General features: G+C 39.0%; 1 protein-coding gene across 10 annotated transcripts in view; it reads left to right on the top strand.

Moving 5' to 3' along the window:
• The window catches only part of LOC122790166 (serine-rich adhesin for platelets-like), a 475,884-nt gene that overhangs the window by 223,882 nt on the left and 234,218 nt on the right, over positions 1–17,784 (top strand). For all 10 annotated transcript variants that reach the window (XM_044057773.1, XM_044057769.1, XM_044057768.1 and 7 more), the window contains one exon: positions 2,020–2,106. In XM_044057773.1, the coding sequence (XP_043913708.1) occupies positions 2,020–2,106 (87 nt within the window). The remainder of the gene's footprint in view (positions 1–2,019; positions 2,107–17,784) is intronic.

The raw sequence follows: 17,784 nt of genomic DNA, 5'->3' as shown, positions 1-17,784 counted from the left end.
ACCCACCTAAGTGAATAAGATTTATTCAGAATAAAAATAATTACAATCATCCATATTATTCCAGGGATATTTTATATGTATTATATTACTTTTATCTCTCCTGATACTTGTTAAGTTAAAATGTACAACCAAGTTAAATGAGTACTAATATTTTGTTGTTAATCTGAGTTTTGGGGTCCTGTAGTATTGTTTGAACTTTCTGTATGTGAACATCCATTGCTTCTATACTGCAAGTGCTTTACTAAAGACTGATAAAAACTTAAAAAAGTTATTAGCACACTAGATGTAGTTGGTTGTCTACACAGACTTGTTTTCAGCAAACCCTGATCAGATGATACCACTTGTACACATTGGGCACCTGTTGATAATTTTAATAACATTTTCAGCGTTTTTGCTGCTTCTATATTCTTTTTTTTATTTAAGTGGCTCTTGAATATTAATAGAAGAAATAATATGTTATTCTGTTCTCTGTTATTGGCCCCTGTGCAGTTATCAACTGGCTCTCATCAATCTTGGATGCAGTGAATCATACTTGACCCCCCAGACTTAATGGAGTATTTTCTTATGGTCAGAAATGATACTGCGGCATCCCAGTACAGTGTTATAATCATTTGCTAAGGGAATTTGTATTTTATTCCCTACACATTCCCAGTCCCTGCACCTGATGTACAATTACATAAGTCCATTAAGGCTGAAAACATCTGTCAATGTGTGCCCCAGTATTATAAGGTAAGAAAGATACACCCCAATTTCACCACTGAAGGCTATTGTCCTGTGTTTAAGACCGCTCCATCCTCCCAATATAGGTAAGCCAATAGTAACAGTAGCATTTATCACCCCTCCAGTAGACTCCTTAGTTACCAGTCTGACTATTCAAACCCAGGTTACCTGGGCCGGGTCTGTATTACCCTATTGAATGGTAATAATGCCGAACGCTCATATGAGCGAATATTCATGAGAACAAACTTCCTATTGTGGGGACTATGCCCCCCACACCCCCTGCTAAATATATATTCCAACTCCGGGGTCGCACTACAGTGAGGAAAGGGCAAATATTCCAATCCTCACTGTACCATGACCCCAAAAACACAAGTTTGTTCTTGTGAATATTCACTCATATGAGTGATCGGTATTATTACCATTCAATATAGTAATATAGACCCCCTGGGCCACATTCAGGGATCCATCCCTCTGTACCACAGAGTTGACAATTTACTTAATGTTTGAAAGTGATACAAGAAAACAATGCATTTTAATTTACTTAATGTTTGAAAGTGATACTGAAAAGAATATGTTTTAATTTACTTAATATTTGAAAGTGATACTTAGCGAGGAAAAAACATGGCACATACTTGTTTACTCTTTCTTGCTATGTAACATAAGCAGCTTTGTTTCATTGTGACTATACTTTTCTGTCTTCAGCACAGATTTTAGTTTTCCATAAGTTACAATGTCATGCAGAATTCTGTATTTAAGAGCAGTGATTGATTGTTTTCTGATGCATAATTCACACCATTCTGTAATAAGTGATCAAGGATCAGTGCTACAAGTGACTAAAGGGTGTCTGTCACTTACTGAGTCAGAGAAACGTGTGTCTTGTAAATAATGATGAGTAGACATCCTTTGTAATGGGTCTAGTTCACATTGTCATAAGCCGACAATATCGAATATGATATTGTCGCCACAACAATGTCGAAAGTCCAGAACATTGCGCAGGTAAATGGAAATCTCCGTAAGGGGGAGATTTCCATTTATCTTAATGTAGTGCGGTCTCGGAGTTAGTATATTTAAGTAGGGGGGTGGGGGGGTGCAGGAGGGCTTGCCTCCTGCCTGCGCTAGTTAGTTATTTTTTGTAGTGATTTATTTTTTTTTACGTTATTCTAAATTTTACTACTTCGATCAATAAAGTTTGACAATTATTGATTCGATGTAGTAAAATTTCGATAACTTGATCTAGACGCTTTGTAATAGTGTATTAATAACATAATGTAATACTCAGTGTAACCATTTCTGTTCCAGCAAAGATGAAACCAAGAAAATATCCAGCTCACCTTCTTTGCAAAAAGATGAGCCTAAAACATTTACCATCATCTCCACAGATAAAAGGTAATGTGTGCATTTTTCACATTTTTATTTGATGATTAAAATAAGTATTTTGTTCTTAAATCTTAAATATCACAGAAAAAACACCCATTTCATGCAGGTAAACTCCAGTCTGTGAAACATCATTTTTATTGTAAGGTTTGATATAGAAGTCTAAAGAACAATAAGGAATCCTCCCTGTTAGTTCTGAGGAAACTGTTAAATGGTAACCTATGTCTGTGTCAGAAACATAGAATCAGATGCCAAGTGAAAGTGATTTACTCCAAACCACCTACCAGTTTCCTTGGCTACTGAATATTCTCATGCCTTAGTTACTAAAGTGTTTAGAAACCTTAACACTCATCAGAAATCCCTTATTTTGATCCATTGTATTCTTTATTTCACTTATGTTCTTGAATCCACTAATTTCTCTTGCTTTCTCACAATGCCCTAAGGCATTTTATTACTGCCTTAGGTTAGAAATATGTTTGTGCTTCATTTAATCTGAAATATACTTGCTTTTTTATCTTTCTTGATTCTTTTTCCCTGTGACTGAACTCTTTTCACCCCATTAAGGTAACAAAAAATTGCTACCAGAAGGATATTTTTAGTACAGCATGTTAAACCAAGTGTTGTAGCTGGTCTAAGGTAGCCACACTTCCTTTTATATCTGCTCTTCAAGTGTCCCAGGCACTTTTCAAACTCTGAAATGTGTTTGCAAATAACAACAAGACAGGCAATTGTCTCTACCAGTTTATCATCCAGTCAGTAAAATAGTATTTCCTATTGTTCACATTAAACTAGAACAATGACCTTCATACATAGTCTAATCTCAGCATACTTTCCCGATCGAATCTTTCTAGATCAATATTATTACTTTTGAGTCTCTTCCTTTGTTTTGAAAAAAGAGTTTGAGCTCCCAGATCCCATGTTCATATGTCAGTACCTCAATGTCCCACATCACTCCAGCAGATTTTTATCTGTACCCTATCTAATAATGCCTCCAAAACTGTATGCAGTGTTCTAGATGTGACATTGAGAGTGATAGAAGGAAGGGCACCATCACGTCCCTATTACGGGATGCTACACCCCTAGGTATAAACTATAATATTTGCTTCCTAGTTACAGCTATCAGGTGTCACTGATTCTATTGTTTTTGGTGTTTTCTGTAATGATAATCCCCAAATCTTTTCCTTTTGTAGGCATTTTAGTCTGCCTATCTCACCCATGGATTGTCATTTCGCAGTACATCACTGTGTGCTTTAAAGGACTAAAGTAGAATTGCTACATATTGCTCCCTGCCCCATACCCCTCATAAACTTCTACCACATTGAACCCTATTCACCCAGCTTTGGTATAATATACTAAGAGACTAATCAAGTTTTCAATGTTAGCATAAAGTCAGAGATGAATACATTAAATAAGGCTGGGCCTGTGTCCAGTGTCGATTGTCACAGTTTACTTTCAGGCAGATCTCCTTTAACTACCACCTTTGGCTCAACTTCATGTATTTAATTCTGCTCCGTTCACTCTTGGAGCATTCAGAAGCACAGAACTCTATACATTAAATCCATCTTCACCTTAATATTAGCCTGTCTAGTCCACCCTAGACTAAAAGTCATCCTCTGCAAAAATGGACAAATGATGTTCAAATCACAATTTTTGTTGAAGCTAGTGTCAATGACATATATACTTGATTAAGCAGTTCACTTAGCTGAGAAAAAAGTGACTCACACTTGCTTTCAGTAATGATTTCATGTAAGGTTTCCCCGGTATAAACCATAAAAATGTGTGTGTGGGGGGGGGGGGTACTAAATGCAGACCATTACTCTAGAAAAGATGAACTCACTGAGCTAGTTCATATCCTAACTATTTCAGAAGTACTGAGTTGCTGGAGACCGTGCAACTCCCCAAGCATTCATTACAAATGATGAGGCTGTTCTCTCTGAAATAACCCAAGATATAAGATGCCTTCTGGAAAACAGTTAAAAGCACACTTAAATCAAAGCCTGCATAATTTTCTGTAGCTCCATCAGTACAGGGATCACGCAGGACACAATCAGATTTGCCTTAATTAATGACATACATTTACTATGCTCTCTTTCATTTTGCTTATAACTAAATGCTGGTCTTGTAACAAAATGTTCTGAAAGTTTGGCCTTAATTCTACTGCCTTTAGTATTGTGCGATGGATGATCTAATGTATTAATGGAAAAGCAGCCATTTACTGATTTGCTGACAGATTTCTGCAGGGATATTTCTATCCATACAAAAATTGCTAAGAAGGTTAATCTCAAAACTGTTCGATCTCCAAATATTTGATGGTGGGCAAGGACCACTTGGTCCAGCTAGTCTGCTTATTTTGCTTCCAGTCTGATGAGCTGTAGATCACAGAAAGGTGTCAGATTACTTTAGTATATCCCCAACATTATTTAATTCCTTCCCGGTATTTTCTTTTCTTTAAACAAGAAACATCTTTATTACATTATCATGTAGGCCATAGGTAATCTTACACTTATATAAATAAAAATAAACCATAACGACATAACCTCAGTTGCAAACATTAGACACTACAAACAATGCCAACACAACTGTAGCTAAAAACATAATACATCACTTATAATATATTCCTTGTTCCTCCTCTGTATGCATCAATCCCACACTTCCCATTTTCCTATGTAATTTGCTCTTACCCTTTTCTAAAGATCCCAGTTCCAGTTGTTTTATTTCTGTTCCTATTTTTGCTACTTCTTGTATAGTTAGTTTAGACTTTGATTTCCATTTTCTAGTAATTGCTTTTTTGGCAGCCATTGTACTTAGACTCAGCAAGACCTTACTAATGCTAGGCAATTGTAATTATGTATCATAGCTCAAAAAATAATTTCCTTAGATACACCAATTTGCTCACCCAGCATCTCCAACAGAGCAGTCTGCAGGGAATCTTTAAAGTCTGCCAACTTATTACACTTCCAGAAAATATCTTTCCAGTTACATCTTTCTTCCCCATCACACCTCCAACATTTGCTGCCTACATGAGGAAAAATTATTTGGAGTCGACTTGGGGTATAAACATACCCATATAAACACTTCCAAGCAAAGATCCTAAATTTTCTAGACTTTCTTGCATATTTAGAAGACCTACACATATCCCCCATTGTTTCTTTGTGAATTGCTTATCCAATCTCCCTTCCCAATCCTTTTTAACTTCCTCTGGTCGATTCTTATCGTTATCATACGATATTTTATATGCCCTAATAATTATTCCTTTCTTAGTGGCAACTTCTATTCTAGATTCTACTAAAAACACTAACACTGCTGGTCTTTCATTTAGGACCACCATATTTCCTTCTCTTTGGCTATACTCTGATATCAATCCTTGATAGGGAAGGCAATCTCAAACCTGCAGTCCAAATAAGTTCTTGCATCTTCCCATTCTATTAATGTTCCCTCTCTAGTTATTTGCTCCCAATGCCTTGGTTCCTTTGCCAGTTTTCTCCAATAAATTCCAGACCCATCTTGCCTATTGTCTGTGTTCCTAATTGCAATCAACCCAATCAGCAAAATCTCCTTTCTCATAGGTTCATAGATTAGTACTAGGCTAACTGCCCTTGTGGGCCATTTTTTTAAGCCTAGCCAATTGCACCCTATGAGAATCGAACCCTGTACAATGTGTCTGTGGGGCGAACACCTTAACCATTATTTTCCAAAGAGCCACAAAAAGTCGCGAAACCACCACTTCTTAATATTAGACAATTCAATTTATAACCTTAACCATTATGCGAACCTCTCCAGTCCCATGTTGGCTTAGTTCTTAGAATATTTCTGCTACTTTATGAATATAATATTCTGTACGATTATTGTTATTCACCTTAAAGGTCTGCATCCAAAATCCCAGTGTCTCCATGTTTCTTGAGTTTCCCCCATTTCATCATAACCTATTTCCACTTTGAATGATAGTTTTCTGCTTGTGCTATGTATAGGATCATTAACTGCATTGCTCTGAAATACGTCTTCAAATCAGGTAATCCCAATCTGCCCTCTTCTATTGTATGAATAAGCTTATCCCACTACACCTTTGCTGTTTTCCCCTCCCATATAAAATCCTTCAGCTCTTTATTAATTGCTATCTACAACTTCTCCTCTGGTAGATAAAAATATGCCTGACCTGTGTATAAGATTAAAGGGACTAAAACATTTTAACTGCTTGTATCTTGCTATCGATATCCATATAACAGAGCTTTCCATTTTTTCAATTTTTGTATTATCTTTTGTTTAGTCTCTTTCCACATACCCTTAACTGCCACACTGAAATCATTTTAATCCATACTCCTAAATACTTAATTTTATCATGTCCCCATAAGCATGGATATTGCTGAACTAATCCGTATGTGGGTACATAATTTACTGCTATTGCCTTTGTTTCAGTTTCATTAATTTTGTATACTGAAAAGATATGAAACTCTCTTAGTATGTTCCACAGCACTGTAATGGCCCTTTCTGATTTTGCCAGGTATAAAATAATGCCATTTGCAAATAGACCCAACTTTTCTTGAGTACCATACCAATTTTATCCTTGAATTTTTGAGTCCCTTATTTTCTTTGCCAGTGTTTCCAAATATAATGCAAATAACAAAGGGGAGAGAGGACACCCCTGCCTGGTTCCTCTGCTCAAGTAGAGATTATCAGAAAGGACCCCAGCCACTTTAATGTTTGCCTCTGATCCCTCATATATCCTCCTAATCAACCTTATAATTTTATCAGGGAATGCAAATGCTTCATTCCTCTGCTCATAAAGTCACAGCTTACTCTGTCACATGCTTTCTCTGCATCAAGACCCACCAACAATGGTATTTTCTTACACTCCGCTTCCCTCTGGATCATCAGTGCTCTGTTAATGTTGTTAAATGTTTGTTTCTCCTCCAAAAAAACACATTGATCCATATCTACCAATTTTGGCATCACTTTTGCCATTTGTAGCCATTATAGACATAAACACTCTATAAACATGCTTTAGTAATGAAATGAATACTGAATGAAGCTGGATTTGTTGGATCTTTACCCTCTTTAGGTATTACAGCTACCATTGTTATCTTACAGGATGTTGGTACTTCTTCTCTTAAAATACCGTTAAACAAAACCTTCCAGATCTTTATTCATTTTTTTCCCTCCTAGCTTCCAAACTTCCACAGGAATACCATCTGTTCCTGGGGACGTTTCTGTAGATTGGTTATACATCACCATTTGTATCTTGTCTCCTCCTATCTTACCTGTTAGTAATTGGCCTCCTCTACCTCTAACATTGGCATATTTAATTCTTTCATATATATTTCCATTTATTCATTTTCTTGATTTCCATATTCCTCTGCTTTATACAGACTTTCATAGAATTTCCAAAATACTTCTACTAGCTCTACAGGATCCCTTGTTATCTTCCTTGTTATATTCTCCCTAAGCTCGGTGACAGTACTTTCTATTTTCTGTTGCCTGAGTTGTGCTAAAAGTTTTTTTGCTCTAAAGTTATTATCAATAAACAGTTGCTTAACAGCAATCTTTTTATACTCATGCATATTATTGAGGAAATCCCTTATTTTCTGTTTAGCATTCTGCAGTTGCTCCTCTTCTTGTTCTGTGAGATCCCCCTATTTTGCAATACTTTAACATTTGTCAGTCCCTCTAAATAATTCTTGTTACGTATTAACCATATCTCCCTTTCTTTTATTTCCACCCTATTTTAAACTCCACTTTAATTTTATCCCACTCCCTAGCTATATTTTCAGAAGAAATGTATATATTTTCTAATAACTCCTGAATAGTTTCCACTACAAATTTCTTAAATTCCTCTCTATTCAACAGGTGGCAAAGTGCCAGTGTCTCATTTTATTTTATTTTATTACCCTGTGTTTTTATATGAGTTATTATTGATGCATGATCTGAAATAGTTATTGGGTTAAATGCACATGTTCCTGTGAAATATAAATTCTGTCTAGCCTAGCCCTGTTTTTGTATCTTGGGGAATAATATGTAAATTCACTCTGAACTCCTAGTAATGAAGTCCCATCTTCCAAGCAAAATATTATCATAATTTTTTTAAAAAATCTACCCTCCTTTGTTATATTTTCCCTTCTGAGCTCCCTGACACATCTTGGCCCATGTAATACCACCTGTTAAATACTTGAAATTCTTGTTTTTCTCAAACTTTTGCTCCACCCCTCCTATATTTTGGAAATAGTTTCAAAAAGATGTAAGTTAATAGTAGCTGCATTTAAAACATTTTTCTAATTTTCATTCTTTTCACTTATTTTTTGTTTTATCCCTCAACCTCTGCAAGTAAATTCTATAATGCAGGTGGATCACTGTATGGCATAGCCTCTGATCCTTCTACACATAAAATAGATGGCAGAAAGACAATGAAATGAGCATTTTTAAAATATTTATTTCTCTGTTGCCAAGTGTGCTTCTTCTTGATCGCAGATGCTGAGAGTCACTCCTGCTCCACCCCCTGGACCTAAAACAAAACTCTTTTGTTGCCACAGATGAGATGAGATGGATGCATCCCAGTGCAGCATTGTACTCCTAGACATAGGATTTTTTTTATTTATATGCCCTACCTTTTAATTATCCCAACACCCAATATGCAATGACATTAACTCCATTATGTCTGATGATGTCTGTCACTGCATATCCCTGGTATTTGCAAGTATGGCATGCATACCCCCTGGTGTTACCACTATGGCTGCAATCCCTGCTTAAGGTCCTCTCCACCTGGGATAGGAAAGCTGGTATAATGCCATTACCTTTCCTATCCTCCTCCATTAACTCCTCAAATACCAGGCTCCCTAGCTGAACCAAGGTCACCTGGGTCACATTCAGGGTTCTCTCTCTCTCTCTATCACAGTGACAACAACTTTTTTTTAAATAGTTAAAGGTCTGTCCTTGGGCCCTCCTCTTTAATATTCTTAATAACATCCTCCACATGTCCACATAACAGGCCTCCCTAATAAATCTACATGCATTTGTACATCTGACACCATGGCACATCAACAAAATAATTACTCTGGAAACTTTAACAGCAACTGAAATATGGCTTTGTAATACATAACTGATACTCAACTCAAAAAAAGAAGAAACAACTACTATGTTTTTCCCCCAAATCCCTCTCTCATGAAAAACAAAATGTAAAGTCCTCTCTCTTGATAATACAGCCATTGAAATCACTTCTCATAGCAAATTATTAAATTCGACTAGCATATACAAAATTGCATAAGGAAATCTATTCAAAAACTAGGGATGCTTTAGAGATCTAAAAACTTGATCACCAATGCAATTAAAACTACACTTGCCACTACTTATCTCTTCCCCACAATTCTTTATGGAGCTTCCATCCTTACTAACCTCCAGGCATTACAAAATCAAAACTTGAACGATGCTATAACAAAGTCGCTAAATTTGTAGCGAATAGCACTTTCAGAACCTACCACTGTATAATACTAAAAAAAACTAAATTGGTTAGAACTGTACCCTCAACTAACATGTACTGAACTTACCACCATTAAAATTATCCAGCATTTATCTGCTTGTCTAGCACTAAATACCATTCTACACAGCTATGTTCCCAGCCAGTCATTATGATCCATTGACCAAAAATTCCTGAATGTCCACAAACCCATCAAATCTGCTGGGCATTGTCTATACTCATATGTTGCTAAGACCTGGAACTCCTTACCTCCATATATGAGGTCAATACCCTCCCTTCCATCCTTCAAAACCATTCTGAAATACTTCCTAGTCAAAATCTGTCACTGTCTTGCTCAACACCAGGATAAACAATATCCCTAAATGTGAACAAGTACCTATTCATATCTTATACCTCCATACTCTCCCTTGTTCACTCACTTTCTTACTTCTATCATTTTCTCTGTCATGGCTTTCTCTCTAAATATACCATAAGCCTGCTTTCCTCTCACTTCAGATTGCAATTCCTGTTTGTATTATACTAGCTTACCTTTAATTTCTTTATAAACTTGTATTAAATCATTGCCATATAACTTGTATCTATTCTTAACCAATGTTTCCCTGTGATGTCTAATTTGTTATAATTATTTAAACTGTATGTGTTTTTTGTATTATTTTTGAAGACTGTAAAATTATTGTTCTTAAAATGTTTTATATTACTTTGGAGCTTATCTTTATTGTACCCCTCTGAAAATGCACTCCTACCCAGACCGACATTCCCAGTCATCGAATGTCAATGAATAAATAAACATTGTTTGAGGGGCTCTTCCCCAGCTATGTGACTATTGAAAGGGCTCCTGCCGTTTCAGCCCATGTAATTCTACAAATGCTGAGGTGCTCTATTGTTTCTTGTGGGTCCCTTTGCTTCCACTATGACCATTGATGTGCAGCCTCTTCTCATTAGAGAGGTAACTCTGAACTGCATTCCCCACTTGGAACCTGAGTAACCTGCCTTTTCTGCACCTTTTTTTTCAAAGCATATCAATAAAACTGACTCCAACAGGGAATAATTCAAACTAAGTTAACTAATAGTAGACAAGCATGATACTGTTACAGGGTGGTAATATTTATCTAATGAATGCATGTTGTAATGTCACAGGTATTAAATCTATGTGACAGTTAATAACAGCTAATTAAGTATACATATTGTGAAATTACAGGAAATAAGCACACCCAAATTCTTCACAAAACAGTTGTGCAACACACAGTCTGTCTTCACCAAAATGGAACTAAAATATAAAAATTATACAACATAAAATGCTTACAGAAAAAAAAATAAAAAGTTTATTCCTTGTGCCATGTTAGCAGCAATACTTAATGCAGGCACACATTGTTTCTCTTAGTGCTGACATTTCACTTTTAGCATCAAAGTTCCTCTCCAGAAGCTAAAACTCAGCATAATAAAATTAAAAGAGGTGCTCACAGACATGCAGTGTGTGGCCTTTATACCTTGTCTTCTCACACCACTAAGACTTCTATGAAAGAATCAAGAGTCTGTTTACCAGACTGTCTCTGGCCAGGCAGCCTCCAGGTTTTTCCATTACTGGGCCTTCCACTGACAAATATAGACCTCTCATAGGACTCCACCTGGAAGCCAACTGCTCAAGCCACAGGTAGTCTTGCTTTAGTAAAACAAACAAAAAATCCTCCCACATGTATTTCTGACTTCTCTGGATTGTCTCAAATGACTCATGCCATATTGGAATTAGCCAGACCAGGACAAAATAGGCAAAATATAGTGGCTGACTCAACACAGGAAAATAAGGTATTCTGCCTTAAAGGGACCAGCTCCCATTACTATACTCTCCTATGTAAATGTTACTTTTTTTAGTCAAATACTCCCCAAACCCAGAATTTAGCTCTGTCTCATACAAAAGTCCTTTACTCTGTCCTGTTTCCCTTACCTGTTGGTTATTTATCTGATGGAACCACAGTGTTATGTTACAATATGCATGCAAAGATTCCTTTAATAAGGTCAATTTATCTGCCCACAGACAGTCATTATATGTTCCCTGTCTACAGTTCCAAAGTTAAATTCATTTTCTATTTAGTTAAATTCTGAATCAAGAGTACCAATACCATACGCATTTACAAAAGAGTAGGGTACTAAGCTGATCATCATTTGCTCAAATTCCGAGAATGACAAATCAATCAACATTTGGCCAAAGCATGAGGGTTACTCTAGGGTTTATTTCATTGTATTCCAAGCAATAAACAGACTTAATAGACAGATCCCAACACAATCCAATAATCAGCATGGATATAGAAGATTATCTAGAAACAACAGAAAAAAAACACTGAGTCACTCAACTGTAGCAAATATTTACATAATAAATGCATTCTGTATTAATTAAAGTACTAAATTTGAATTATTGTTAACAATAACAACTATGTGGGTATGGATTTTGAGAATGGAATCTGTGTTTTAACCAACCCTTCCACAGAAGCTTGCCTACCTCTTACTTTGCTGTCATAGGATGAGGCCATGCTCTTTGCCAGCCATGTATGTACAAAGTTTAGCTGTTAATGTCAGTGCCTCAGCAGAATGCACAGATGTGCTTGATGCCAGAAGATCAGAAGGTTGTGAGTTTTATCACCACACATACCAATTAAATGAATGTCCCTGCACTGACAATACAAATTAACATGAGATATAAAACTCTCATTTCCTGCCAATGAAGACTAGGGGCATGTTGTTGTGTCTTTCGGCTTATCCCGGTTAGGGGTCGCCACAGCGGAACTCCGGTCCGCTAATGTTTGGTAGTGGATTTTTACATGCCGAGTTACCAGCCCTGACGCGCAACCTTTAATGAAGGCAAGCCCATTCACGCATGCCTCCACACAGAAGACGCTCTAGCTGAGAATCGAACATGACACCGTCTTGCTGTGAGATGACAACGCTACCTCAGGACCACTACCGCGGGTCCAATGAAGACTAGGGGCATATTATCTAAAAATAAAGAGCTGCAAAATAAGATACAGTTGCTGATTCCTGGGCTTTGGTTGTAGTTCCTGTGTACTGTTTCCTTGCCTTATTTGGGGGAGAGGAAGTTACCTTGCTTACCAGTGGGAGTGGGAAGCATTGAGCTGCCTTTTGTCCAGTTTTGTGAGGTTTCAGCCAGTAACTAGCAGTTTATTGGTCGTTTTGGGCCAGTTTCTAGCTTTTTCCAGCCCCCTGGTATAAAACGCGGTAAACGCGCGTTTGCGCGATTTAGTGCGATTTAGCTCGGAGCTGCCACTGTTGCACACTAGGGCAGCGCCGGTTAAGCAGGTTTAATCTATTCGGGCTACCTAAAGTCCACTCTTCAAATTTTCCCTTAAAACTACCTTCCTCGAACTATACTACTGATCTAATCAGCGTATCCTATAATTAAAAAGATCATCTCTACTTGACTCCAAGTAGACTATTCTCTATCTGTTAAATTTAGCACTTGCTCCTACAGTACTTATTACCTTGATACGGCACTCTTGTCATAGATAGTACCCCAAAAAGGCAACACCCATTTCTAGGTCACTCACGTCCCCCCGAAATCTTTTTTAAAGCTTTTTTGTCTATTCCTTCTAGCATGTCGAGGGATCAGTTGCTAGTGTCCTCTCCTGCTCAGCTGGTGAACCTGGGAATATTGAGGCAATGTTACAATTGCCTCATGTACACAGACAACCCTCTCCTCCTCCCACAAAACACAAATACATGCGAGAGATGCAACTATACGGCCAAACTGGAGGCTGAGCTCTCTCAACATAGGACTGGCAAGACCAGTCAGGAGGAGAAGGTTACCACACACACTATAGACCCAGTCTCACATAGTACCATTACAACCTCAAATCATACACATAAACACACAAAGACATACTCGGAGGCTCTGATCACAAATTTACCAAAACAGCAGAGGCCACCAAAGCAGACACCCAAACAACCACCACCTCAAAACACAACACCTGCAACACATAGACCTCACAGTCAGAGTGTCAAACCGTCACAGCCCTTAAGGCCAAACACAATGCCAGACACACTAGTCATTGGTGACTCCATAGTCAGACACACTGACAACCCGCTCACCAGACTGAGTAAGGAGAAGGTCACAGTAAGCTGCCTGTCGGGCGCTAGAATCCGCCACATAACGCAAGCACTCAAGTCTCTCAACAGCAGGTACAAATATGACTCAGTCATTGTCCACGCTGGTGTAAACGACCTGAGATGTACCTCCTTGGACTACATGAAAAGAGACATTGAGGAGCTCTCTGATTATGTAGCCCAGGCAGGTATGACCCTGACCTTGAGCAGTATCCTACCTTCACCAAGAATGATGCCACAATACAGAGATAAGATGATCAGCTTTAACAATTGGCTTAAACACTGGTGTCATTCAAAGGGGATCCAGTGTCTGTCTGCCTGGGATGACATGCTGGACAAGCCACGCTGCTTCGCAAGGGACGGCTTGCACCTGTCACCCCTGGGATGCCGGATATTGGCAAAGGCTCTTGCCACCCCCATAGTGCCTTTTTGTGGCCAGGCTCAAATTCTAAACCTACCACCCTAGAACACAAAAAAGGAAAAAAACTAAGGGTAATGCTGCTCAATGCCAGAAGTCTAAATCTCAAAATGCATGCACTCGAGGCCCTTCTCAGTATGGAGAACATCGATGTCTGTGCTGTGACAGAAACCTGGTTCAAGGTTCCCGAGAGCACCCCAGCGCTATCAGGTTTTACCTCATATCATGCGTTCCGGCCCCAAAATCCGGACAACACCAAGAAAGGAGGAGGGGTATCCATATTCATCAAGGACACCCACACCTCAAGACTGGTGGCAACGCACGATGCATCGGAGACCATCCAGGTGCAATTAACCATAGGCAAGACTGCTCTGCAAATTGTAGCATGTTACAGGCCACCCTCACAAACTCAGGAACCTCACATGGCCTTCCTGAAAACACTAGAGGGGATAAATGTATCACCAAACACCATCATACTAGGTGACTTCAATTACCCTAATATAGACTGGGAACACTACTCAAGCCCAAACACCCTAGCCCAAAAGTTCCTGGAATTCATAAACTCAAATGCCATGGAACAACTAGTCACCATCCCCACAAGAGGAGACAACATACTTGATCTCATCATCACGAACATGGGAGCACAATGTTCAACACCGGAGGTGTACCCCTCACTGGTGAGATCTGACCACAAACTAATCTCGCTGGAGGTCCTCATCCCACCCCCACCTGAAATAAAAAAGACCACAGTAAAGAACTTCTCAAAAGCCGACTTCACACTTCTAAAGACTAGTGTGGTCTCCTTCAAGGCCCCGAGCGGGAAAACAGTACTCAAGCCGCTGAATCACTTACAAATGCCTTCTACCAGCACCTACAGAACTGCATGGATAAGGCAATCCCATGCAAAACAAAGACTCTTTGTACCAAAGGCAAGCGTCCAGTCTGGTGGACCCCAGCCATAAACAAACTCTACAACAAAAGGGGGAAGCTACTACAAGATAGAGCAAAATCCTTAAAAGGTAAGACACCCTTGATCACTATAAGTAAAAAACTAAGAGCTCTCATAAAATCTTCCAAAGCAAATTTCGAGAGAAAAATAGCTAAAGACTCAAAAGACAATCATAAGGCCTTCTTTAGCTATGTTAGAAACCTGGGAGGAAACTCCCAGATATGCTCAGAGCTAGTTCAAAATGATGTGAAGATTACTGATCCTACAGACATTGCCAACATACTGGCTGACAGGTTCAGTGCAAACTTCTCCCCCTCCCCAAAAGGAGAGATATCTATACCAAATGAATGCAGCCCCCCAAACATCTCCAGCGCCCAAGTGAGAACTGCTCTCTCCAAAGCAAAAAACACAGCATCCATGGGACCTGATGGTGTCCCCGGCTGTGTGCTCCATGAACTCAATGAGGAATTAAACCCACAGCTAGGACAGCTGTTTAATCAAAGTCTTACCTCTGGATACGTACCAGGGAGTGGCGCACTGCAACTGTGGTACCACTCCACAAAGGCGGTGCCTCCACCGACCCTGGAAATTACCGGCCCATTAGCTTGACAAGCCTTATTTGCAAAGCCATGGAGAGGATCATAATGGACCTCATAAATAATGACATAGGGAATTTGCAGACTTTGGATCCAACCCAGTTTGGCTTTGTCAAAGGCAGATCATGCCTTTTAAATTTGGTTGACTTTTTCGAAACAGTCACCAAAGCCATTGATGAGGGAAAGGCAGTCCATACAGCCTACCTCGATCTGGCTAAGGCCTTCGATACAATACCCCACTCGGGTATCATTGAAAAACTCATCAGCTTAAATGTCAACCCATACATCACAAGATGGGTTGCAAACTGGCTGAGTGACAGAACCCACAGGGTCAGAGTTGCTGGCACCATGTCTGACTCAAAGCCTGTCACAAGTGGTGTCCCACAGGGCTCAGTCCTGGGCCCACTCTTGTTTGGCATCTACTTCTCCGAAGTACAAGCAAACACAGGAGGGTTATGGCTGACAAAGTTTGCAGATGACTGTAAACTGGGCGCCATAGTAGAAAACACATCTGACACAGATATCCTTCAGAAGGGTCTCACAGAAACGGATAACTGGTGCCAGAGCCACAGCCTAAAGTTAAATGCTAAAAAATGCATAGTCATACCCTTCGGGAAAAACAAGGTTACCCCTAGCTACCAAATAGGTGGCAATCCACTGAGCACAGAAGAGGTTATCAGGGACCTGGGGACCCAGGTTGATAGTAGTCTGTCATTCGACACCCATGTAGCTAAAGTAGTTAGGAAGACGTTCTACATTGCCCACCTTATCATGAAGGGTTTCTCATCTAGATCAAGGGAGGTCATAGTCTCCCTTTACTCATCACTCATCAGACCAATGATTGAGTACAATGCCCCATTCGGAATGTATCTGACCCGACACTTGCAGCAACTGGAGAGGCCACAAAAGTTCCTCACCAAAAGGATAAAGGGTCTCAAAAATTTGTCCTATGCTGCCGACTGAAAGAACTCCAGCTCTACTCAGTCGCTTACCGCTTGCTCAGAGGTGACCTTTGCCTAACATACAAGGCCATGTCAAACCCAGATTTGATGAATATGCTTCACCTCAAAAAATCCAGATCCATCAGAGCCACAAGGACGGGAGACTTAAACCTTGACACGACTATTAATAGGACGTGCTGGAGGGATAGATTCATCACCCAAAGACTCCCTATGCTGTGGAACAAAATCCCGGTACATGTGAGGCAGAGCACCTCGCTGGCCTTGTTCAAGAGAAATCTTGACCAATGGATGGGAGATCGCAGATATACCCCAGGGATTACCTCAGTGTCATTGCTCGACAGAGGCACAGCAAAATAATGGGTTTAGTTCCCCATACTAAAGGGGTGGCGTAAGCCACAAAACAATGGGCTAGGCTTGTAAATGCCCTCGGGCAGATAGCCTAGTATGAACCTATGAACCTATGAACCTATAAGAGAATCTAGAAATAAGCAAAAGATAAAAAGTAACAAAGAAACTCAGTAAAAATATCCATATTAATAATGAAAATCAAACTCAAGGAACAAAATGAACAATCTATGTTGCATTTCACCACTTCTTTATGTAAGGGAACATAGCAATATCATTATACCTAATGGTATGAATAACTTATTTTATCCCAAATCAAAAACAGACATAAATTTATAGTATGAATTAGAGAGATCTACAAAATGCACATGTGCCATGTAACACATAACTCTCCAGGTATTCTTTCGTGTATGTATGACCTATCACAAGCACCAAACACCACTTTCTGATAGGTCACAGACCCAGATCAAGGCATCTTCTGGAAATGTGCCAGCAACCTGAGAATACATTAATACAAGGGTTGTCATTCAATAAATGCTTGATAGACTCAATGTGCTTAATACCCTTCTCAATTATGCATACACCTTTGACATGTTTTTAAGGTACCTTTTTCACGAACAAGCATCCTAACTGATGTTCTACATGTACCACATGTACCAAAGTACCCTCTTTTCATTAATAAGCTTCAGAGTCCCAGTGTCTTATATCAGCTATATTAAAAGCATTGTCAGAGTAAATCCCAAAATAGTGACTTAAAAAGGATGATGTGTGTTACTTCCTATAGAGGAGAATGTCAGATGGACCGCTTCAGTGTATAAAGAATTCATAGAACAGATTAAAATAAA

This window comes from Protopterus annectens, chromosome 15.part0, assembly GCF_019279795.1.
Source record: "Protopterus annectens isolate FY-2018-M chromosome 15.part0, PAN1.0, whole genome shotgun sequence".
NCBI lineage: Eukaryota > Metazoa > Chordata > Ceratodontiformes > Protopteridae > Protopterus > Protopterus annectens.
This window is presented reverse-complemented; position numbering and strand designations above follow the sequence as displayed.